Source organism: Salminus brasiliensis, chromosome 1, assembly GCF_030463535.1.
Source record: "Salminus brasiliensis chromosome 1, fSalBra1.hap2, whole genome shotgun sequence".
NCBI lineage: Eukaryota > Metazoa > Chordata > Actinopteri > Characiformes > Bryconidae > Salminus > Salminus brasiliensis.
This window is the reverse complement of record NC_132878.1, coordinates 20715661-20740344: the sequence shown is the minus strand read 5'-3', so window position 1 is coordinate 20740344 and position 24684 is coordinate 20715661. Positions and strand designations below refer to the sequence as shown.

Sequence of the window (24684 nt, the reverse complement as noted above, 5' to 3'; positions counted from 1 at the left end):
ATATAAATTGTGAATATGAATGTAGTGTACTTTGTAGTTTATCTGAAGCTATGATTTATCATTTTTCCCAGAGACATGTTTTCAACATGAGCTGCTAGGCTAACATTGGTGACAAACACTGGACTTAGACTGTTATCAATGTCATTTCTGTAAATACATGCCCAAAATCTAGCCCAAATAGCCACATAAACAAGAAAAAAAGCAAACAATATAGAACTATACACTGACGAAAGTACAATATCTTTGAGGGACTTTTGGAGGTACCTTAAATGGTTTTCAAAAACAACATAAGACGTTCTTTCATTGTTTCAAACTGAAGAACTTCCAAAAGTTCCTCACGGGTCTTATACTTTTAACTGTACTTTCTTATTTAATTAAGCTTAAATTTGAACTACATTATCATCTGCATAACATTTCATATTGTAGTGCTATTTCACTTTTTAGGTTGTACAGTTGCAAGTGCAGGCTTTCAATTGTTTGTAAGGCAGAATGTGTAGAACACACATCTTTATTATTATTTTGGGGTTTCCTAAAACTAATACATGGTAAAAAGCATAAATAGAGGATGACAAAATATACAAAAAACATTTTAGATAATTACCTCAGTGGTGCTAAAAGATACAGCATATCATTTAACTTGCCAAAGATTAAGTCTTTTGATTTCCTGTTAGTGATCATGATTGACTACAGCTGGTAGCGTCTCAGCACCCACCAAAAAAGGATTTGTTTAACAGCACTAAGTTAAAGTAGCATTATGCAAGAATTTGCATTTCTTCGTCCTGGGCTCACCCTACAGTTGGGAAGTGTAATTCACACATTTTACATGCATTTCTGGACAAGCTGAGAAATACAGGACTAGCATGTGTAAGCATGAGGACTGAGGTGGTAGAGTAATATTACGTGAATTTACATGAATCTGATTCGGTTTACACAGCTTTAAGAAGTTCTCACAAGCGTTGTTCTGCCTGTCTCACCAACGTCGCAAATAGCAGCGTGTCGAGCCTGGAGATCCTTATTGCAATTCAATGAAGCATAAACATCACTTCTAAGCTGTTACTTTAAGGGAAAATGCTATGTAATGTTGCTTGAATTGACCAGATTTAGATGATTCTAGATTTACACAGGTCAGGAATATCTCCAGGAGCTTTTCAACAAGTGCAGATGTCAAGATCTTCATTTCCTTCAACTATTGGATGGTATAGCCACTTTGCCAAGGTCAGGTAAAAGAGCCAAACTGTCACCCTCGGCTAAGATGAAACTGGTTTGGATGGTCGGAGGTACTGGCCTGCCATAAACTGGAAGCTGCTGGAACACCAGTGTTACTGTCTGCAGTCAAGGAAGTTTGACTACTTTGCTATTGACTGAGCGACTGCTGTCCCAAAACAATTGACTTCATTCTTAAATAACGTTTGCAGCTGACCACATGGACAAAGACTTGGAGAAGAGTCGTAATGTCAGATGAAACAAAGATAGAGCTGTTTGGCTACAAGGCCCAGAGCTATGATTGAAGGAGTAAAAGTGAAGCAATCTTTGCTTTCACTGCTGCTGTACCTCCAAAATGGTGCCACGGGGACGTCTAATACAGTAAACACATGCAATATGCGAAGTCTGTGAAGTCTAAAACAGTGAGTGGTGCAATGCTGCTCTACAAAATATTACATAACATGATAAATAACATATTACGTATAACATGCTTAGATAACTACCAAACAACTACTAAAAAAATACAAAAAAAACAATAATGTAAAAAGAACCTAACGGAAGTTATATGGTGGTGTTTGTGGTTAATGTCAATTATAACAATGAATGAATAAATAAATAAATAAATAAATAAATAAATAAATAAATAAATAAAGTATGTTTATACTAGACACTATCGAGAGCGAGTAGTGACGTGTGGCAGAGGCGACCTGGCTGGACCCTGCTGGCGCTCACTGATGACGCAGGGAGTCTGAAGCGGCAGCATGGCAGCGTCCATATCCCAGCAGCTGGAGGATTTATTAAACCCTTTACCGACTTTCGCAGACCCCGAAGATGACCAGGATGAAGGTGTGTCACTGGCAGCTTTTCCGCCGATATTTTAGCTGTTGTACTGTCAGTTGATTTGAAACGCTGAGTTGGGAAAGTCGCTGTGATTGGCAGTGCGCGTGTCTGTCTGAGGAGAGCCTTAGCTTTAGCTTTAGCTAACAGGACTGTCAGTCCTCGACGAGTTTTACGTATGATAACTATTCATTTATACACAAAACAGCACAGTACACTTTAGTCCTTCAGAGTGCTTCCAGGAAAAGTTGGAAATGCCTACTGACTGTAATAAAAAATGGTCGCTTGATCGTTGTGTTCTATCTCTAGGCTTCACAACATAGGGAGTAATGGCTCTCTATTCACTATGTAGTGAACTATGTAGGTAATAAGGTAACACGTTTCTCACCCGTATAGGTGAATATATGTTCAGTGTAAACAACAACAACAACAACAAAATAAAAAAACAAACAAATCCGATATAAACCGCTCTATCTTCAACGTTTTGTCCACTGTTTGAGGAGTTGTTGTAGTAGTAGTACTCTCATGATATTCATGTGCACTATCTAGTGAGTGAGGTAGGGAGCCGTTTGAGATTCACCCCACATTTTTTTCTGAAATGGTTGATTTCTATAGATTTCTATATTTTTCTTTATTCATAAAGAAATAAACAAGAGTTCAACAAGTTTCTGATTTAGTGTTGAAGTGTTTTATTAGTTAGCAATTGATGGTTTTATTGATGGCAAGTAGGGTGTCTGATCTTCTCAGAAACATCTGAAACATTAAAAACTTGTACTTAATGGCTGTTTTTATTTGCAAATAAAACAGATTTTAGCACAATATTGATTTTGCACATCAATTCGGACATTGTCAGTTCTGCTTCAACAGTTATGCAGTAGCTTCTATGAATCTAACCAGAACTAAGCATATGCTTTGGGTTCTTCGGGGTCATTGCGACAGACCTCATTTTTCTTTCTTTCGTAATTGAACTTTTTCATGTCTAAACATTTAATGCTGTTGTCTTTACAGAAACCAAAGCTAGAGTCATAGACAAGTTTGATGAGGGTGGTGATGATGATAAGGCTGTACAGTCTAGTGGGCTGCGAAAGCGTGCCCCCACTTTACTGGCAGACACGGACAAACGCTACCATGGCAAGGCAACATCACGTAAACAGCTGCGCAAAGATGCTGAGGGTTCAGGTAAGTTAGAAGACAAATCTGAATCTGTTATGAAATTTAATTTTGTGTATAATTTTTTTGTTTATTGCTAAAATTCTCACATTTTTCTCAGCTGATGAGGATGATGATGACCTTGAAAACGAAGAGCTAGATGAAGATATGGAAGATGAGGAAGAAAGTGGAGATGATGATGATGATGATGATGAGGAAGAAGAGGACGATGAAGAAGTTGAGGGAGGTGACAGTTCACAGATGTCCTCCTTGGCAACCAAGATGAAGGGGGCTGACCTAACCTTCCCTAAAGTGACAGACTTTAGAAAGCTTACAGAGGGCATGGATGACCTGGGAGACAGTGAATATGAGGAGGAAGGTGAGACGGATGAAGGAGACAGTGAGGAGGAAGAGGAAGAAGAAGAAGAAGAAGAAGAGGAGGAGGAGGAGGAGGAGGAGGAGGGAGAGGAAGATGATTCTGGAGGTGTGATGACCTTCTCAAAGCAGAAAGTGGATGAAGAGGTGGAAAAGGGCAGAGCGGTGAAAAGTCAGCTTGGTATGTGTGCCATTATATCTGACAAGGAATTTTGTTTAATATAGTTTTAATATTTAATATTAAAGCAGTGCAGCATTCTCCTGAGATATGATGACACGTAAGCCGCCTAGAAATTATCTACCAGACATGAGTCCATAATTTAAATGAGTAACTTAAGTTTGAATAAGAAGCCAGTTTCAGAATGGTCAAGCTCTGAGTCTTGCGTGTGCTCTCTCAAATCTTCCACACTCAATTAAAAAATCAGAAAAGCTTTTTTTGATGAGCTTTTATGGACTTTCAATAAATACAGTGCAATTTTTTGGACTTGGTTCCTCTCACTTTTTTGTCCTCTCATTCGAGGGAGTTTTTGCTTGCCACTGTTGCCACTAGCTTGCTCAAAAGAGGCTCAGGTTTGGACCCGGATCTCTGTAAAGCTGCATTGTGACACATTTGTTTTCTTCCATTTGTTATCTTCTATCTCCACAGCTCTTTGGGACCTGTTACTTGAAGGGCGAATCAAAATGCAGAAAGCCCTTATAATGGCCAATCAGCTTCCACAGCCTGACATCGTTCCAGAGTTCCGGAGTAAGGGTGGGGCGGAGTATGCCGGAGCTCTGAAGAATAGTGAGTAACGCATGTACTTCTACTTAAATGAGAATTCGGTGTATTACAGTGTTTCTTGTTTGACTCGTCACAGGGTTTGTAGATTAGATTTGGTTTACTCACTCACAATAAGCAGGAAGAAGAGTTGCCACAAGGGGGCGCTGCAATTGCTCAGATAGCTTTTGGTGCTTTGCCTCAATAGCTACATTGCCTTTCAAATGACCTACGACAATGCTTTAATGCTTCACAGTGGGACAAAAACCTCATGTCTTCCTTTTCTTTTTTGTTTGTTTTGATGTTGGACATAACGTGAATCTGGCAGTTGTTCTTTACACGGCAGAGTGGCCCCAGGTCATTTTGCCGCCATGAACGAGTGTTCTTGCATCCCGCGGTATTGTGGATAAATTAATAATGGCACTTTTCTTTATGTTGCGTTTTTCTGGTTTAACTCTTTGAACCATCCATTGTATGAAGCACAGCTATTCGTGTGCTGGATGTCTCTCTGATGAGATCGGGAATTGTAGCGCACTGATTCAGCTTTATATTCTTTTTAAAGGGATTCCTTTAGTTCTCACAGACTACACCTTTACAGTGAGGGAGTACTTATTTTTTGCCTGGTTAATGTGAACTCTGTTCACATGATAAAGAATTATGAATTTGAATTATTGTAAATACTTTTATTGGATTATTACTTTTTTTTTCATTTGGCAACCATTTAACAATTTCCTTCCACATAATTTGCCAACAACTTCTCATATTGTCCTTTTTTTATTTTTAAACACAATGAATGTGTGTGGATATAAAACATATTACACACACACACACACACCCTTATATATTATGTGTGTGTGTTTGTTTAGAACTTTTAATTTACAAAGTGAAAATCAGAATCCCTCAGAATACTTTTCTAATCATGGGCTGCTCTTTCAGGATTCTTTTGGCCGTGGACAATTAATACATTTGCACTCCTCTCCTTTCTTAAGCACAGCACCCTGCTTTCAAAGACTGGCTGCTCCTCATTTGCATATTTATTGCCTGGCTCTTCTCGGCGGCGAATGATTGATGTGGGGCCGTCCTCCTGAATTGTGAGCAGCGCATTGCTATGGGAGAGAGGGCGGGGGCTTTTGCAGAGCTCGTGTACTTTTGATTAGCGTTGAAGATGATGGGATCTGCGTGCCCTCCCCCATCTTTTCCCCTTCTCACACTGTCTCTTGCTCTCATTTTCTTTCTCTCTCTCTCTTTTTCTCTCTCGCTCTATCCATAATAATGGATTACAGGATTGCCTTTTTTTCTGTTTAGGCTTTAAGACGTGAATTAATAACCGCTGACGTTTGGAGCAGCGGCAGCTATGTGGTTTGTTTGTGCAGGTTTTCGAGACTTGTCATATTGTCCAATTGGCAGTCTTGCAGGGAGGCTTTGTAGATAGGATGCTGTTGTCATTTTGGTTTCTTTTGTTTTTGGTTCTGATATGGCAGAATGTGAAGCGTCAAACATTGGCATGTGTTTGTCCTTTGAGGTTAAAGAAACATTGTCTGAACCCTGTCTCTTGTCTTTCCCAGGCCACAAAGCCCTGAAGGCTCTGCAGAGATCTCTCTTGGAGCTGCAGGACCTGCTGCTCTACCAGAACCCTGACACCAGACCGATCTCGCAGGGCAAACCCTGGGGAAGTGACAGGTATGACAAAATCTTATTTTTTATGTCTAGGCTTATTTCCTGCTCTGGTCACAGTGCCACCATTATGGATGGCAGGGTTGCATGATGATACCAGTCATATCGGCTGATAATTGTTTTAAAAATTATGTTTAGATTTGACCGATATTTCGAACTAATATTTGAAGTATTTAGAGAACTACAAATAAATGTTATACATTCTCTGTAATGCTAATCCAGCTAGATTTAGTAGTAATTCTACATTTTCCAAATGTCCCAGATTCATATGTGCAAAAGCACATTGCAAGACCACACATTTTCTGAATATAGCCTTGAAGCCACACAGGACGTAAGGACGTTTCAGAACTACTTGGGAAGAATGTTGACCTCATGAGAGCAATATGTGTTCGCACACCGGAGGACTTTACGAGGGCTTGTAAACTTTTGCTGAGCTTAGAAATGCGTCACTTTGCTTGGACGTTAGCAAAGTGCTTTTTCTTTTTATTCATGAAGCAATAAAATGAAGCTTGTACTGCCCCCTACATTTCCTGTAGTGTATTGCAATCTGTCTTTAAAAAACACTGTCAATACAGAACATGAATGAGTAAATGATGCATTTACTTTTTTGACATAATTAATGTCCACGACTAACTGGCTTTGTCAAACAGTTGTTGCAGTTCAGAAATTATACAGTTGTGGTTGAAGGTTTGCATACATTCACCATAGACTTGAATGTAATGGTAATATCGGACTCTATGATTTCTTTAAGTTATTTTTATTCTGGAGCCGAATAAGTGTACATCTTTGGAAGCCATGAACAAGCTTCTAGCAGAAGTTTGTTCGGATATTTGAGCACTTTTCTTTGCATAATTGGTACAGTTTAATTAAATGTTTTGGTTTCCTGGTACAGACCTGACTTTTCAGCACTTTCTACATGTTTTTGATAGGATTGGGTTCAAGACTTAATGTTGGCATGCTTTATCCATTCAACAAACCAGTTTGTTTTGTTAGAACACCCAGTTTGTCCAAGTTAGCTAGACCTTCATGTCCATGATGAGTGTAGGTAAAGCTCCGACCACAACTTTTTAGAAAAAGATGCTGATATTAAATCATCTTGGCGGTTCGGTGCATTTGCTTAGCATTTCTAAAGCAGGTATGGAAAAATATGAGAAAAGCCTCTCATTCTGAACATGTTCCTCCCATAGCAAAGCTGAAGCTCAAGATGATGAGGAGATCAATAGTGATGAAGCTGGAGATGATGATGAAGAAGAAGTAAGGCACACAGGTCGGAAAGGACCTCCCAAGCGAAAGCTGGACACGACTGATTATCCAGATTTCATGGCCAAGCGCTTTGCGGCCTTCCAGCCCTACCGAGACACCACCCTGCAGAAATGGTACGATAAGACACGGCTCACCATGGGAAAGACCAATAAGGTAAATGCAGGATTTTCTTTAATTAAAAACAACTTGAAAGAATGTCACTCTGTTTTTGATGTAGTAAATCTAATCATTAATAATTGTTGTAAAATACAATGCCTTTTTTATCATGACTAAAAACAGGTCAAATGGATGTAATAAAGTCAAATTTAAACTAAGGAAAAAACTGATTATAGGAATAGGGGAAAAATGTAAAGGAGCTTTCCTTTACATTTTTCCCCTATTCCTATAATCAGTTTTTTCCTTAGTACTAAAAATATAAAATGTAAACTCTTAAGGATTTACATGTTAATGTCTTCTAAAATGCACATTATGCACCATCTTTTCCCTTCTTACACTCCTACGGCTTGTTTCAGGGCTTTGGGGCTTTTGACAGGAATATCCTAACCCAGGTAGAGCAGGTGCTGATGGATAAGGAGCGCTTACTCAAACGCACACAGACTCGCAGATCAGACTACAGAGTGCTGGGCAAACCAGAGCCCACTGCAGCCAACGCACACCCTAACACCACAGATAACGAGGTAAGAGTTCCTTTTAAAGAGACACCCATTAAAAGCTCTATAAGGCATAAACAAAGCTGATGACAAAAATGTTTTAAAAAAATGTCTTTTCAGTTTGTCTTTCTTGGATCAATGTCTATAAAAGTGTGTGTGTGTGTGTGTGTGTGTGTGTGTGTGTGTGTGTGTGTGTGTAAAATAAGTAGAGATTATATCTCACAAATCTAGCCTGTGCGATGTGTTAAGTGTGTTCCTTCTGTAAGGTTTTAGTAATTTGAGCATGATGGCCTACATTTGGGTGCTCATTTTAAGTAAAATGTTTCAATTAAAACAACTGATTTTAACAGATTTTCTTTTTTTTTATATTAAGAAATACTGTTTTGGTATCAGTCATTTAAAATTTCAGTATCAATATTGTAATTTTGTGCCATCTCTATAAAATAAAGGAAAATAAGATGTATAAAAAAAAGTCATTCTTTTTGTAGGTTGTGAATAATCTTATTGCCTGTTCTTCCATTTAGGTACCAGATCTTCCACTCAAAGCCAACGCACATCTCAAAGATCTGGACGAGGAGATCTTCGACGATGATGACTTTTATCACCAGGTACGAGGAGAAGCAGAGGTTCATTCAGTTCATCTGGAGTCTAAAAGAACAGCAGAGACGTTCCGGTGGATGTTATCTCGCTGAAATCACTGTGTCGGAGCAGTGTTAGCCGTGCTGGGGTGATTTAGGGGTTAATGTATGCTCTCTGTGGGGCTGATGGATGAAGGGTCTGTAGAACAGGCCAGTTGACAGGGCTAACAGCTGATTACAACTAAATGCTCTTCTCTGTGGAGGCTGAGAAGTCTGAAATGGCTAAGTGAGGTTGAGTAAAGCGTAATCTTGCCTTGCCTTATGGAACAATACTGGAATCGTATGAGGAAGTATTACTTTTTGTTTAAGTATTTTGAAAAAGTGCGGACTAGGACCTGTCTGATATGAAGTTGTCACTAATATAATGATTTTACTGAGATTTAAAGAGATTTTTGCAAGATCTGGTGAACTCATATGGTGAACTGAGCATTGGCCAATATCCTTGAACAGCTTATGGTTCAGAGGCATTCTTTGTTTTTTGATATTTATCTCTTATCTCTTATATGAAACCTGATATTAGAACATTGTGCGCATTACTATTACATTACAAGCCTCTTACAATTATTTGGCTGTTTAATTTCCAGCATTTAAAATGAGTACGATAATCTGTGTATCCATGATAATGGCGTACTAATATTAATATAAGCTTAGTAGTGGAACTGTATGTTATTTGGTCATGTAGTGTGTGTTATTTATTTAAACTCCTGATGTAATGTGTTGCATGTGACCTGTTGAACCCCTACCCACCTAGGTATTTTTTTTGGAAATGTAGTTTATGTACTGCGTTGCAACAAGCTGCAAGCTGGTATCACCTAGCTACTGTGTTGCGAGAAACACGGCTTCCCTGGGTAATGTGCTATGACCAGCTACCAGTGTACCCTAGATTGCTTGTTGCGACTGTCTTCCTCAGCTAATTTTACGACAAGCAAGCCTTCTTATCCTAACACGGCCCGACAAGGCTAGCTTCTCTAGGCAGATGCCCTGGGGAGATTTTCCAGCATCGACTTGTATTGTTATTAATGTATTCAACTAATTCCAGTGTTGCAGATAGTGTGTGTCTAAATGTCATCACACTCCCTTTGTGAATCTGTTCCAGCTTCTTCGAGAGCTGATTGAGCGCAAGACGAGTGCAACAGACCCTAATGACCAAGTGGCTATGGGCAGGTAAGAGACTGAAAGTGTGCAGGTCTTTATAGCTTCCCTGTTTCTGTTATCTCTCTTCAAAATCACTTTCTCTCTCCTCAGACAGTGGCTGGCAATCCAGAAGCTTCGCAGCAAAATCAAAAAGAAAGTAGACACCAAGGCCAGCAAAGGCAGAAAAATCAGGTAAGCATTTACTTGTTGGTTGGTGTAATAACCAGTGGCGGCGGCATGCTGGTGTGTGTTCCACTGGTAGAAGTGGATCAGTGTCACTGCAGTGCTGAGAATGACCCACCAGCCAAATACTAGCTGCAAAAAAATGGATTACAGTCTGTAATTATAGAATTGTAAAGTGCTCAAGTTCATTCCAGGCCAGGGACGGTCATAACATCCCGATATGACTCTGTGTGTATATGTCAGTATACTTATATATCTGACTCATTTTAATTCCTAAATTCTCATCCAGTTGGGTTTGTTTGTGTTTGTTTCATTAGATTCCACATTCACAGTAAGCTGGTGAATTTTATGGCTCCTATGGACCACAGCACCATGAGTGATGAAGCTCGGTAGGTGGCACCTCATTGATTTCTACAGTTGTATTGTTTTTGTTGTAGTTTTCAGGTCTTTCACTTTTTCAGTCAGGCTTTGACTTTTTTGGAACGGCCCACTGATGCACACTTCTGCGCCTGCGGAAACACTGCGTTTGTTAACTTAGGGGTGTGTTGTAGTGATATAGAGAGGTAATGTTAGAAAGGACAAGGTTGTGTGTGTGTGTGTGTGTGTGTGTGTGTGTGTGTGTGTGTGTGTGTGTGTGTGTGTGTGTGTGTTTAATTAATGGTAGTGTTCTGTCTGTCTCTGTCTTTCTTTAGCGGCTGCCTGTCAGCTAACCCTAATCCCCCCTCAAACAGACTACAGGCAAATCAAACAACCTCTCCCTCTCTCTGTAGATATGCATTCATTAACACACACACTCTCACCCTTGCAGTTGTGAGATTTGGGTTTTAATTTGATTTTGTGAGGCACAAAGAAAGTAATTTAAGTGTTTGTTTTTTTGTCGTTTTACTTTTGTAGTTTTGTTGCTGTCACTTTGTGACAGATGAAACAGAGTAGAATGAAACAAACAGTAAATTGGTCCACACACTCTTTCTGTCCTGACTGCAAGACATGGGGAAAAACATCATTTGAAAAGAAGACTTTAACTTGAATATATTTCTTCATGGTTTGGCACCTCTTTGTCCTGCTCTGACCGAGTATCAATAGCAAAGGACCAACAGTGTGGTCAGAGCTCTCAGGCCTCTCAGGCTGAAGCTGCATTAACTGCTACAGTCAGTACAATATATTAAATATATATCACACATGCACATGAAATGAATATGCTGAATGTCTTCACAGGCACAAAAATAACTTTTTGGAACTGGCAACTTTACAGGAAAAGAGAAACACCTTCTAAACTTTCAGTCAGGGTTATTTCAGAGCATTTCTGTTTCCATACACCATGTAAAGAATAACTCAATTTCACAGTATGTCAAAAAGTAAAAACTGCAGAAATGGAGATACCGTTTTTTTTTTGTTTGTTTGTTTTGTGTGGGCAGTCATGTATTTATTTTTAACCTATGACATTCTTGGGCCTTCACCACTGAAATGCACCACTGCTTTTCAGTTGTATTAAAATGTGGAGGCTAAGAGAGCCATCGCCAAACTTTGATGTAGCATTCCTGCAGCCATGTCTCTGTGTGTGTGTGTAGTCATTAATGGTAAGTTTTAGCCTCCAGCTGAATGAGACAGACTGAAATCTACTGGTATTTAGTGGAATTCATTCCATCATTGTATTTCACAAATGCCCCTGGACCACTAACAAACCCATAGCATCAAAGTTTCACCCCCATGTTTCACAGTTGGTGTCGAGTGCATGAATGGAATGTGTGGCTTCAGTGAGATGTTTGCAAGTTCAGGTGCTGTTTTTTTTTTGTTTTTTTGTGGCTTGCTTTTAGAAAATGACTTTTTGACAATTTAAAATTTTAGGGGTAGTATTTGTTGGGTGAAAAGTCCAACATGATGCACTTTGAAGAAAGGTTTCAGGAATTGCTTATTGCTGTCTGTGCAGAATATTGTTGCTGTCATGTAAAATTCTTGTATCTCCGAAATAGCAGCTTCACACTCAAATATAAAAACCTTATCTTTCAGTGGAAGTCTGCGTAAAAAGATTTTATCCCAAGTTATTTTGGAACATTTCTATCGGTCCATTCATTATATAGTTCAGATTTAAGATGAAAAATGTTTTAATTCTGTTCTGCTTCTTCTTGAACCAGCATTTATTCGGCCTTGCCAAGTAATGACTCAATTCTGTACATGCAAAACGAATCATGGATGTGCAACCAAATCAGTGCATCGCTGCATCAGTACAGCACTGACCCCTGCTGCTGGACATACAGTGGCCGGACAAGGGAGAAACAAGCGAGCTACTACTTTCTGTACTGCACTCTCTTCATCTGTAATTATATCAGAGGGCGATATGAAGGGCTGCTCTGATCTGCTGAGATGCTGCTGGAGAGGGAAGGAGAGCAAGTGAGGGAGAAAGCAGAGGGATGAGGGAGGTAGGCAGCATGAGAGAAGAGTGAAGAGAGGGATTAGGAGAAGAGGATGGATGCTGGAGCTGAGAGGATTTATGAAGAGGCCCAGGTGACTGATAAATCTGGCCTAGTGGTCACGGTCATGGCATACTCATCCACCAGCAGAGAGAGAGAGCAAGGAAGGCATGCAGAGAAAAAGCCTAGCAAGGATATTGCAGTGGAAATATGCACTAAATGCTTATTATATCCATGCCACTAAACACTATATGGACAAAAGTATTGGGACATATGCTCCTTCATTGTTTCTTCTGAAATCAAAGGTTATTTAAAAGAGTTGGTCCTGCTTTCGTTGGAGTAACGGTCTCTACTGTTTAGGAAAGGCTTTCTGCTAGAGTTTTTCTGTGAGGATTTGATTGCCGGTCAAGATGTTGGATAATCACCACCCCACCTCATCCCCAACTCCCCAACTCATCCCAAAAGTATTGGATGGAGCAGCATCATTCCAGAGAACAGTTCCACTGCTCCACAGCTCAATACTGGGGGGCTTTATGCCCCTCTAGCTCATGCCTGGCATTAGGCATGGTGCCGATAGCACATTCTAGAAAGACTAGACAAGCTGTGTGTGCATTTGCACATCTGTGTCAGCAAGGTGATGGATGCATTCATTGCAAGGTGTGTCCACAAACATGTGGCCATATAATTCATGTATATTTTAACACCCAAGAGTCTTACTAGGAATGCCTGGATCCAGTCTAAATGATCAGGCATAGCTTGGTGACTGTGCTGCTCTTCAAAGCCCAGTTAGACAGACAGGTACAAAAGTATGAGAGTTTGGTGTTTTTGACTGTAACATACGGTGTCCAAATGTTTGTGGACTCCTCTTCTAATGAATGCATTCCGCTATTTTAAGTTGGACCCATTTCTGATGTGCCACTGCACACGCATAAATAGCTTGTCTAGTCCCTGTAGAGAAGTACTGCCTATAGAATAGAACTCTCTGGAGTAGATAAACATGAGCCTATTGGCACCGAGCCTATTGGCACCATGCCTAATGTCAGGCGTGAGCTAGAGGGCAGTGGAACAGTCATCTCTAGAACGATAGTGCTTCATCCAATACTTTTGGGAGAAGTTGAAGATGAGGTAGGGTGTTGGTCAACATCCTGACCTCACTAGTGATCTTGTTGCTGAATGCAGTCAAATCCTCACAGCAGTTCTCAAATCCATCTGCAAAGTTTTCCCTGGACAGTAGAGACAGTTACTCCAACAAAAGCAGGATAAAGTCTTTCAATACCCTTGATTTCAGAAGAAACAGTGAAAAAGCAGGTGTCCCAATATTTTTGTCGATATAGTATGAAGAAACGGAACACCAACCTGCCCGTCTACGTTCTTTTGCTCACTCTTACTCCCAACAATTTGAATTCATTTTCTTTAGCTTGCTTTCTGTACCTCCTCTTCTGTTAGCTCTTGCACTCTCTCTCTCCGTTTCTCTTCAGCTCTCTAGCTCTCTCACTCTCTCACTCACGCTCTTTCTCTCATAGCCGTCAATGAAGTACAATAATAATAATAATGATGTATGGCAATTGCCTGAGCTAGGTGACCACTGACCTTTGCAAGAGTGGGATTCCAAGTGACCTTATATATATACACACACACACACACACACACACACACACACACACACACACACACTTCTTCTGCCTCTGCCCCCTCCCCATCATCCGTATCTGAACAGCGGCTGTGTGTCGCCCAACGATACGCATCACTGGCCCCATGAATGTTAATGTGAAAGTATAGGGGAGGGGAGACACACACACACACACACACACACACACACAGAGTCTATAGGTATTCCATAGGGGATTGAGATTATCCCTATGCATTTAACACTGATGGTGAAGATTTGTCTGGATTTTGAGTCAGTAGTCTGGTGTTTACTCCATTAATTCCTTTTTATTTTTGTCATGTGTGTGTGTCACACTATCTTAGCCAACTTTTTCTCTCAATAGCTTTCTTTTTCTTTAGCTCTGTCTGTCTGAACCGCTCATGCTTTTTTCTCCAGCGCTCTTTCTCTCTCCCTTTTGTCGTTCACGCTCTCTTTCTTTACTGCTCGCTCTTCACACCCCCCTCGTTTGCTGTGCTCTGTCAGAATAAGAATGTATGCATTATATGATAATCAGAAGGCTTCTGTAATCCTTGCCACTGCTGGTGCATTTCAAACAGGGATTGAGGATTAAACGCTGTCTGCTAGCCTGGCCCAAGACCCCTCGGGACATTAAGGCCCACCTGTGAGAGAGAGAGAGAAAGCGAGCGAGAGTACGAACACAAGGGTAGAAACAGCAGACTACACACCATTTGTGTTCGCGGTCTGAATGTAGTCTAGAAAGTGTAGTGTGGCTTTTAGCTTCCCTTAGAAACGTAAAAATTCATGGAATTGTGCCTTTCTGACCAGTGCAGACCATCTTGTTCCCAAAAGAAAAATCTATGCTTGGTTGACCTACAGCAGGTAGATGGTGCACTGCCACCTAATGGCTCTGCCTTGAAGAAATTCCAGAGCTGTCCGTCAGTAAGGAAACAATTTGAAGTTTCTATCACTTAACCTCTTAACAGCACGTTCAGGTAGATGCGGAGATGCATAACCCTATAAACCCTATAAGGACTCACAAGCTAGATAGTCCAAACTTCCATTTACATAGAGACCTTCAGTTTCAGCTGCAGTTCACTAACTACACTACCAGTTAAGAACAGTTTCTCTCATACTGATGTTTATCAGGTGTTTAGGATGGGGGGGGGGGGGTATCCTGATTAGGTTATTTTGCCCCCTGATTAAATCCAAGACTGATCTCTGTGTATAAATAATTCAGCCACACAGTTCAGAGATGTGCTGCTAATAAGTACTGAAATAACATCACTTTATTTGTAGTAACCGCATTAGTGTTAGCTACCTCCTGGACTAGACTAGCGGAGTTGGCTGACTAGACGGAGGTGTGAATACTTTTGCATATAGGTGGACAGTGTCTGTCTTCCCTGTGACTGAAATTTAGCCCTAGGTTTACCCTTTGTTAGACTCTGCTAGTAGTGTAAGAGAAGTCTAGGTCTGTAGTGTGTGTGTGTGTGTGTGTGTGTGTGTCAGCAAGTCAGACGGGGGCGATGGGGGTGGTGGTTTAAGATTAGCCTTTAGAGCTGTGGTCAGTCTTATTGTTATTCAGTGCAGCTTGAATTTGAATGATGAAGAGATATCGGGGCAAATCCCAGCTTTCGTTAAATCTGTTTTGCAAATCGGATCAGAAGGCGGAAGGCATTCGGCATTAACTTCCAAGTTTGTTCTAGGGGTATAACGCATTGCAACTGTCTGTGTCTGTATCTGTTTAGCGCACAAAATATCTGTATTGAGATTTGCATTTGCAGCAGAAGTGGACGTGTCCTGAGCCTGAGGATTAACAGGTCCTTTGAGCAGCAGGTCATTACTCCCGCATGATTTGAGAATGCTATAGAGTGATGTGTGAGGAAGCATGGCGAACATTCAAGTTGATATACATTAAAAATGCAGTCTGTTCTTATTGCGTCTCTAGCCGGGATCTGCTGCCTTGTATGGAGGCCAGCGTGGCCTGTACAGAGAGGTGGCTCTGCTGGGGAGTGACAGGGGTGTTGTTTTAATGAATAAATGTTAAACTGTATTTCAGTCAGGGATTATGTGAATAACAGCATCTTTACAGTAGGAAGGCAAAACCTGAACTTTCAGTGGAAGTCTGTGTACAAGGATTTTATTCCAAGTTGTTTTGGAGCATTTCTATTGATCCATTCATCAGGAAATTGTGATTCAGTGTAAAGAGCAGCTGCAAGTTTCACATAAGATCAAGAAGTGAAAGAGTGAAAAATGGAGAGAAAAGTTTTTTTTTTTGCGTGACCGCGGCGATATTCTGCGTGACAGCAACTGGATGCTTCACTGAAACTTCCTTGTGTAGATTTGGCCTGACCCAGTAGTCATGTGGATCCGATCCACTCTGGCGGTGTGTTTACCCAGGCAATTAAGTACAAATCTGGCAAAATCAAGGAAAACTGTATGGGTAAACTACTGGGACTGTTGAATGTACGGTTGCATTTCAAGATGTGTCTGTCTGGCTGGACAGTGAGGCCAAAATATTATATTATGGTGATATTGCTACATATTGGAGAATGGAATGTGGGCAGAATAAAACTCTCTCTTCTCCCTCTTTTCTGATCTGATATTGAAGCCATCTGAGTGTTACCGGTTACCAAAATAGACCCAACTATTAATGTATTATTTTTTTGAATCTTTAGAAGAAAGCCACAGAATAACGCACATAAGTGATTTTTTTTCTTTTTTTTTTCTTCTTTTGTCGATTGATTAATCTTGAAAAAAAAGGGACCACATGACAAGTTCAGCTTATTCATTAAACATTTTTCAGCTCTGCCCTCAAGCCTCCATGATGTGGGGTGGATGGGGGCGGGGGAGGATTCAGTCCTGAAAATGGCCTTTCAAGCGGCATGTGCAGCGTATGATTTACCGGCATTACAAGTGAGGTGTAAAACACTGGGAGTATAACCTAAACGATGAATGTGTTACTGTGTTCCCTTTTAAGGAGGAATGTGAAAAAAGGGCTCTCATCTGGTCAAACCGGGGAAGCATGTAAATGAATAAAGAGAATACAGCATGATGTAGATACTCTATGGTTCAGTATCTAAAAAATAAATAATAATACATTTTTTAATAGGATTGATAGGATTTTCCCCCTCTCATATCTGATCTAGCAATTTCTATTGTTCTCAGCACCACACAGATTCTGAATATCTGATCTGTACCAGGTCAAGATACAGGCTGTGTAACAAGCTCTGATCATCGAGATAAACCACAGTAAAACTCCTCATTGCAGGCTGATTCTGTTGTGGGATTTCTGATGGATTAACTCTCATAAATAATTGCAGTGAAAAATTGGATTGTCTGTTTTATTTATTGTCTGTAGCCTAAAGTGGCAAAATGGGCTGATGAGCTGTCTTGGTACCTGGCTATCGATAAAAACTGATGACGGACATCATCATCAAAGCTTACATAAACGAAACACTAGTCATCACTGGATCTCTATGGGTGTTTTTTCCTCGTCTGAATCTATGATGTGTCTAAAAGAACAAGTTTCCTGATTTCTACCATTTGCCTGATTTTGCCTTAGCAGAATTAATGAACCCACGCCCAGCTTGCATTGTTGCAGCTGAAAAATAATTGCAAACATGCAGTTGTGTATTAATTGTGACAAGCCTACATCAGCGATGACCGATTTTAGTAAATGCTAATCCTGATTTGCATAAAAAGGCTATTAAAAGTTCATTATGATGGACTGAGAAGCTGCTGGCCTAAACGGGATGTCTGTAAATCCACATTTGGCCGTGCTATAGTGCTTAATCCAGTGTTAATAATGATCCACTGCTGTAGAACATGGCCATTTTTTAAAGAATTTGGACACCTGCTCATTCATTGTTTCTTCTAAAGTCTAAGGGTATTAAAAATAGTTGATCTTGCTTTTTTTGGAGTAAGTGCTTTCGACTAGATTTTGGAGCATTGCTGTGAGGATTTGATTGCATCTAGCCAGTAGAGCAATAGTAAGGTAAACTCCCCAACTCCTCGCAAAAGAACATGGTTCTTCTACTCCACAGCTCAATGCTGGGGGGCTTTATATTGCATTGGCCACGCCTGGCATTAGGTATAGTGCTACAGTGCTTATAGTGCTCATCTGCTACAGGGAGTCCTATTCTATCTGCAATACTTCTCTACAGGTACTAGACAAGGGGTAGGGGGGTGTGCGTGTGCGTGCGCGTGCGTGCATCTGTCACCAATGGATGTCACTGAAAGTAGTTGCATTCATTAGAAGTGGTGTCCACAAACATTTGGACATATAGTGTAGCTCCAGAAGCTTTAATTACAAACTGGTAAAAATTACTGGTGAAACTTTGAGTATCGATGATCAACAGTCGCTTTGTTTCATCGCAACTAAGATCAGTATAATTAGAATACAATAGAAATGTATTGCAGGAAATGGAAATGCTTATACATGTTTGCAGTTTCATCATTTTCTACAAGGAATGCAGTCATCAATTTTGGTTTATCAGTTTGTTGCAATTTACATCCATTTGACTTTTAAGACCTCGCCGTAACTTCACTGATAAGGGCAATATCACTAATTTTTTATTCCTTTATATATATATATATATATATATATATATATATATATATATATATATATATATATATATATATATATTATTTATTTATTTATTTATTTATTTATTTACTTTTCATTTAGACGTCTGGACAGCTCTCCCTGTTAGAGATTCATAAACACGCTTCTTCCCCAGTTTAAAATCCACCCCTTTGCTGTGCTGGTCTAATGGTGGTGCAGTTGTGTGTTTCTTCTTATTATTATTTATTTGTTTATTTAATTACATTTAATTTTATTTAAAATATATCCTATTAAGTTTGAGGAGAATCTTTCAAAATTAAGTGTTAACCTTTTTTTTTTTTTTTGTGTGTGTGTGTCCCTTTATGTGTGTTTAGGTCAGAGCTGTATCGATCCCTGTTTGGATCACAGATGGTTCACTGATGCCACCCAGAAGATGAAGACTCAAACACCCAGGACACGTGCGCCAAAATGTGTGCACGCCACCTCGTGTTCACACACATCACCGTGGTCCGAGCTGTCATACCTCTGCTGCAAGCCGGCAGCGTTATTTGGGACTTGGAAAATGACTTTGCTCGTTTCTACTTGATATGGAATTGCCATTCTGTAAGAACACCTTTGTACTTTTGCTGATCTGCTGAACGTCACTTTCGAACCTGTCTTTGTATTAAAAGTGCTGTTTTGTCAGCAAATATGAAGCCTCTAATTCCTCATGGTAAACTGTAGGCCAAGCGGAACTGACAGCTCATGAACAAACCCAAGAAAACGTCTAGATCAGGACTGTGACAGGCTGTGAACGCTGTTCTCCTTGAATGAGGAGAGTTCTCCTGGGGAAGCTTCTGATTCGGGAGAAACCTACTTCTCCGATTACTCCACCCAAATTACTGCAGCAGTAATTGTGATGGGTATTGGGGTGGGTGCAATTCAATTTGCCTTCCGTATTTGTTGGTGGGCCTGTAAGGGAGTAGGGGGCTCTAAGGAACTGTGAGAGCTCAGCAGGCAGGACTGGTTGACTGACTCACTAGTTTTCATTAATAGGTTGAACTTACATCTTTTTTCCCCTCCTACCCCAAACGTGGTTGATTAGCTATATTTGATGATGGAGGCCTGAACACTTGCCATACATCAGGATAAGCTTCTGCAGTAGACCGTAGGTCTGCTTGTGTGGTTTGGGGAAAAAAAAAAAAAAACATGGACACGGACAAAATAACAGAACAAATGTGACTCAAGTTGCCATCTTTGATTTTTAGCTAGGCAACATTTTGAAGTGGCTTTGTTATGCAAGGGCGCATGAGTCGCACAAAAGTGCATTTTAATGGAGGTATTTTAACATTTCAGGTACTGAAACCTCAAGCTGCTGCGAATCAACTACAGAATTTTTTCATGAGATTTTATATTCAGAAAATACAACAGATGGCCAACATCAACAAAGCATTTCTGAAGCCTTTTGTGCAGAAAAAAAAAATTACAGCAGCTTAAAATGAGACGTTAACTTCAGCATAAAGGTTGGTGGCATTTAATCAGTTTATTAGTTGAATGCAAGTTAACAAGCATCCACTCAAATAAAATATTACCATTTATGGAATGAAGAATTTTTTGGGGGTATGTGAATGGTGGGGAATTCAATAAAAAAAAATCAGGTTTTGGGCAGTGGGACAGTGTGTGCTAGCATTGCTGATCAGCTGACTAAATCGCTGAGTAAAGCAGTTCTTCTCTAATCTTACGATTTTAATAGAAAACCATTAGAAAGGACTAGAGCTAAAAGGTCTGACTTGAGGAAACGAGTGCAGGTATCTAGAAAAAAAGAAGCATTTACAAATGAGCAGGTCACACACAAGCTTCATATGGACCCATTTAAGTTAGACTGAATGCTCCCTAAGTGTCTGACTAACCCAGTAGACACTACATGGTAGTTCTCTTCACTAGAAATCCTCTGGTCCAGGATCACTTAAGGACTCAGAGTACAATGAATGTTCTAAAAATATCAGTTAGAAATACTAGTTAAACCAGACTGATCATCATCCTAGTGCTGTTTACTGACTCCAGTATCACTGAGCATCATTACTATTAATTATTTCAGCCTACACAGCTCAAGCTGGCCCCACTATCAATTCACTGGAAGCCTGCAAAGAAGAAAAGCCTTGCAGTCGGGTTTTATTGACTGGTTTTATTCTGTTAGATTGGGAGGAAACTCCAAGTTCGCGACAGTAAACATACACCTCTGTTCAACCAGCCACTGGTCTGTTCAGTAACATGTTACGGGGAGAGTTTGACGGATAAGCCAGATCGGCACTTCAGTCAGGCCCACCACTTCCACCATCAATCCAGGTCAAGGGAAACACCAGATACACGCGTCCCCATTGACCTTTCACACTATTAAGTAATTCCAGCGGTGTTTATCCTCAACACTCTCCAGCAGCATTTTCCACGCTCACAGTGCCTTGCACCGCAACAGTGGACTTAACCAATCCATTCATTACCTCCATCAGCACCAGGACTTACATCACTCACCTCATATCACTAATTACCCCATTCATTCACCCCCCGCCTCCCCTCTTTCTGTATCTAAAGTCTGCAGCTTCAGTTTTATCCACCAAAATGTTTACTGTATTTTATAGCAGAAAAAAAATGATGACTAGTTTTGGTCCTACGTTTCTAGTGTGAAGGTCAGTTTTAGTTTAGCACACCTAGCTAAAGCTTCTATAAAGTTTCTGTATTTTATATTTCTTATAACAATGACGCTCATTAATAAATTAGGGAGTAGTACAAGCTACACTACGAAGAAAAAAAAGTGTCTTTGATTCCCCTTTATTTACAAGAGCTGTTCTTGTATATGAGGAAATATCTAACCAGGCGAAGAACCACATCAACACAGCACATTGAAGGATTCTTTAAGTTGTCATGGTTCTGTTTAGAACCACTGGGCCTTATTCACTAACCGTTCATAAGAAGAAATATCTTCTTAAATCTCACTTATGCAATACAGCACCAATTCAGCCATTTGTTCAGTTTATGAGGATGGGCTCCATCATTGGTGAACGGTGCCCATTGTCTTCAGTAAAGAACCCCTGAGTGTGTTAAGTCAGGAAGTGTAACAAGGGGACAAATTCATCAATACAAAAATGACAACATGAGGCATGAAGGTGCGTCTATAGAATAGCACATGACTGATTGGGGGGTGGGGTAAGGTGCACTCACAGGTGTGTTTATGATTGGGTTATGATTGTAATAAGCTGAAACACTAGTAGATATGGAGGCTAAGGGTTGCTACACATGCTTAGTATCTTTTAAGAACTTTTTTTTTGCTCGTTTGTTCTGATCCAGGATCAGCTGTTTCTGATCTCAGTCATGCAGACAGAAATGGCAGTGTTATGCCAAACAGTGCAGAAAAGCAGCAGCTCTCGATGGGCCATGCTTAGCGCTACAACATAAATAAGGGAAAGCTATTGTTGAGCGGAATGTGTACTTCTACAACATTAACATGAACCGATTGACTTTCACATGGAATTCAGATTGGTCTTGTTTCTTTTACAATTGCACTTGACTGGACGAAGAAACTCAGAGCTTAAGATAAATCACACAAATATCCTGTACAGTGGTTTTCAGCTTGACGTTTTACCACTGAGACGAGTGCCACAAAAACGGCTTTACACAGCTGACGAGTCCAGAATCATAGCCAACACTTCTAAAGTTCTAAGAGTTCATGCAGGCTCCTCTTGTCCAGTTTCCAACGGCTCCGTTAGTAAAGCCCTGTTGGCACGCATGGCACGTGGTGTGGTTAAGAGGACGCAGGGGCGTCCATGGTGGAGAGGATGCGCACCACCTCGGCCCGTTGTGTTGGGGAGATGTGCTGGGTCATGTGGACGATGGAGTCCATGGCAACCTCTGGGTTGGCTTGAACCAGGCTGCGAGAGAGAGACAGAAGAAAGAAACAGAACATCAGACCAGAAGTCAAAAGTTTGTGGACAACTGTTCATGCAGTGTTTCCTTCAGAAATCAAATATCTAAAAAGCATCAGTGAGGTTAGGTACTCATGTTGGACAATTAGTTCTGCCACTCCAGCTCATCTCATAGGGACTGGATGGAGCACCATCATTCCAGAGAACATGGTTCCACTGCTCAATGCTGGGGGCTTTATGCCCCTCCAGCTGGCATGGTGACACTGAATACCTGTCAGCTGTGGGTGCACCTTGACGCAGCAGAATTCACAAAAAAGAAGTGGCGTGTGCAAACCTTTGGGCACAGTATATAGTGTATCCATAATGAAGATATACAAAAAAGGGAGTTGAAATGTTTAACAGGAAGTAAAAAGGAAACAAGCAATATTTTCACCAAACCTTAAAAACGAGCACTTTTATTTCCTGTAAACGTTTATTGAACAGGTTGATGGGTTAATATATGCACAGTGCACTAGTCTACATCATGGGCTGCTATATTAATGTGATTACACATTAATATAGCAATTACCTTTTTATTCTAGTAGAGTATGATATTCTGATACTGTAATAACAATAATAACGGAGAAAACAGTACATACACCCATGAGACGCAACATTACCACCTATATTACGCCTAATTTTAAGGTCCCCCTTGTTCCATGATAACACAATTCAACTCGGAGGTGTCCTGTGGTATCTGGCACCAAGATGCTAGCAGCATATTCTTTAAGTCCTGCAGGTTGTGAGGCGGGGCCTTCATGGATTGCATCCATGAACCACTGGTGTCTATGACCCTGCCGCCGGTTAACCATTGGTTGCCCTTTTTTGGACCACTCTTTGTAAGAAAACCCCTCAAGACCTGCCTGATATTTCAGAGATGTTCTCACTCATATGTCTAGCCTTGGTCTTTGTCAAAGTGCCTCAGATTCTTATGCTTCACTATTTTTCCTGCTTTTAACACGTTGCCTTCAAGAATTGACTGTTTACTTGCTGCCTAATATATCCATGCCTTGACAGATGCCACTGTAGATGAAGATAATCTGTGTATATACATGACTACATGTAGTTTTCATTATTTCTAAAATTTGGTTAGTTAGTTGGTTTTCTTTATGTGGCATTCTAAAACGCTTCCTCCTTCAAAAACGTCAGATGTATGAACAGACAGCACTGCGTTCTGAGAAGGTGCTCAGACCTGAGCCTGTGAAACCAGATCTGTGCATCAAAAAATCTCTCTGGTAAAAAGCCAACCTGTTTGACTAACATGCAGTCAGACAGATTTTTAAAGTTCAGCCGATGTGTATTAACAGGTTTACCACAGCGTTACAAATTTTTCATACATTTTTCAAATCACTAAAAGAAAGAGAGTAACAGACGGCTGGGTAAGGAAAAAAAAAAGAAATGAACAGACACGCTACATTGATGAATGTGGTTTAGAAAGCCAGCAGTGACTGCACAGAAAAATCGAGATTTTACCTGCGGATCTGCTTGAGAATGTGATCCCTGCGGATGTACTTAATGTTCTCGTCAATGACAGACCTGGCACCTTCCTCCTCCGTCAGCTGCCTCTCCAGCCACTCCACCACATCTTCATTGCTGTCCCATAAGTAGGCCTAAAAAAACAAAAACCAGAGAGAGAATTAAACACACTGGTCTTTAAACTGTCATATTCTTCAAACTAAACCATTTTTGAAGAATGTTAGTATTGGAAAAATGCCAAATCACAATCCCCTTCCCAATTCCTAAAAAACAAACAAACAAAAAAACTAAGAAAAAGATTAGAGCTCTACAGATAAAACCAGGCTGATCTGAAACAAAGCCGGACTCAGGAAGATTTGTCGGGCCGTTAATGGTCCCCCATGGAAAAAAGCCTGCACCCTTAGTCGGCGGGAACATTTAACAGCCTTTATTAATCATTTTTAATCCGTTTGCTTTTAATTAAGAAACAGCATGTTGCTCTCCTATCTGCGCATGCCAGGGAGGAGATTAATTGCGGCTTAAGATAGCCGCCTCTGATTGGGTTAATGCATTAGCCGCTCCAGCCATCGTCATCCGCAGATACTCTGGAGCTGCCTCGGGGGCTTGGCAGCGCTCCAGGACCTCTTCATGCATCCCAGTGTGCCTCCCCTGCCCAGGCTTGGCTGGAGTAAAACACAGCTCCTTGTACCGGCTTTGACTATAGGCTGCATGTGAAACTACTGCAGTCTGTTTATGATAAAGGATAATTTGAACCGGTGAACTGAGAGTACAGGTAGGAAAAATATAATACAATCTTAATTTCCACATAAGTCTAAAAGGCTAAATC

At 40.5% G+C, this 24684-nt stretch overlaps 2 protein-coding genes across 4 annotated transcripts in view; one reads left to right on the top strand and one right to left on the bottom strand.

Moving 5' to 3' along the window:
- Window positions 1-1951: 1951 nt before the first annotated feature.
- aatf (apoptosis antagonizing transcription factor) lies at window positions 1952-19099 on the top strand. Its single transcript, XM_072674355.1, has 12 exons — window positions 1952-2049; window positions 3049-3219; window positions 3311-3745; window positions 4211-4348; window positions 5887-6001; window positions 7183-7411; window positions 7771-7935; window positions 8433-8516; window positions 9643-9710; window positions 9792-9872; window positions 10181-10252; window positions 18822-19099. The coding sequence occupies exons 1-12, from the start codon at window positions 1965-1967 to the stop codon at window positions 18865-18867; spliced, it is 1689 nt and encodes a 562-aa protein (XP_072530456.1). The 5' UTR covers window positions 1952-1964; the 3' UTR covers window positions 18868-19099.
- An 851-nt stretch (window positions 19100-19950) lies between these two features.
- The window catches only part of acaca (acetyl-CoA carboxylase alpha), a 47273-nt gene continuing 42539 nt past the window's right edge, over window positions 19951-24684 (bottom strand). For all 3 annotated transcript variants that reach the window (XM_072674345.1, XM_072674343.1, XM_072674344.1), the window contains 2 exons: window positions 23856-23992; window positions 19951-22349 (listed from right to left, as the gene is read on the bottom strand). In XM_072674345.1, the coding sequence (XP_072530446.1) occupies window positions 22223-22349; window positions 23856-23992 (264 nt within the window). In that variant the 3' untranslated portion in view covers window positions 19951-22222. The remainder of the gene's footprint in view (window positions 22350-23855; window positions 23993-24684) is intronic.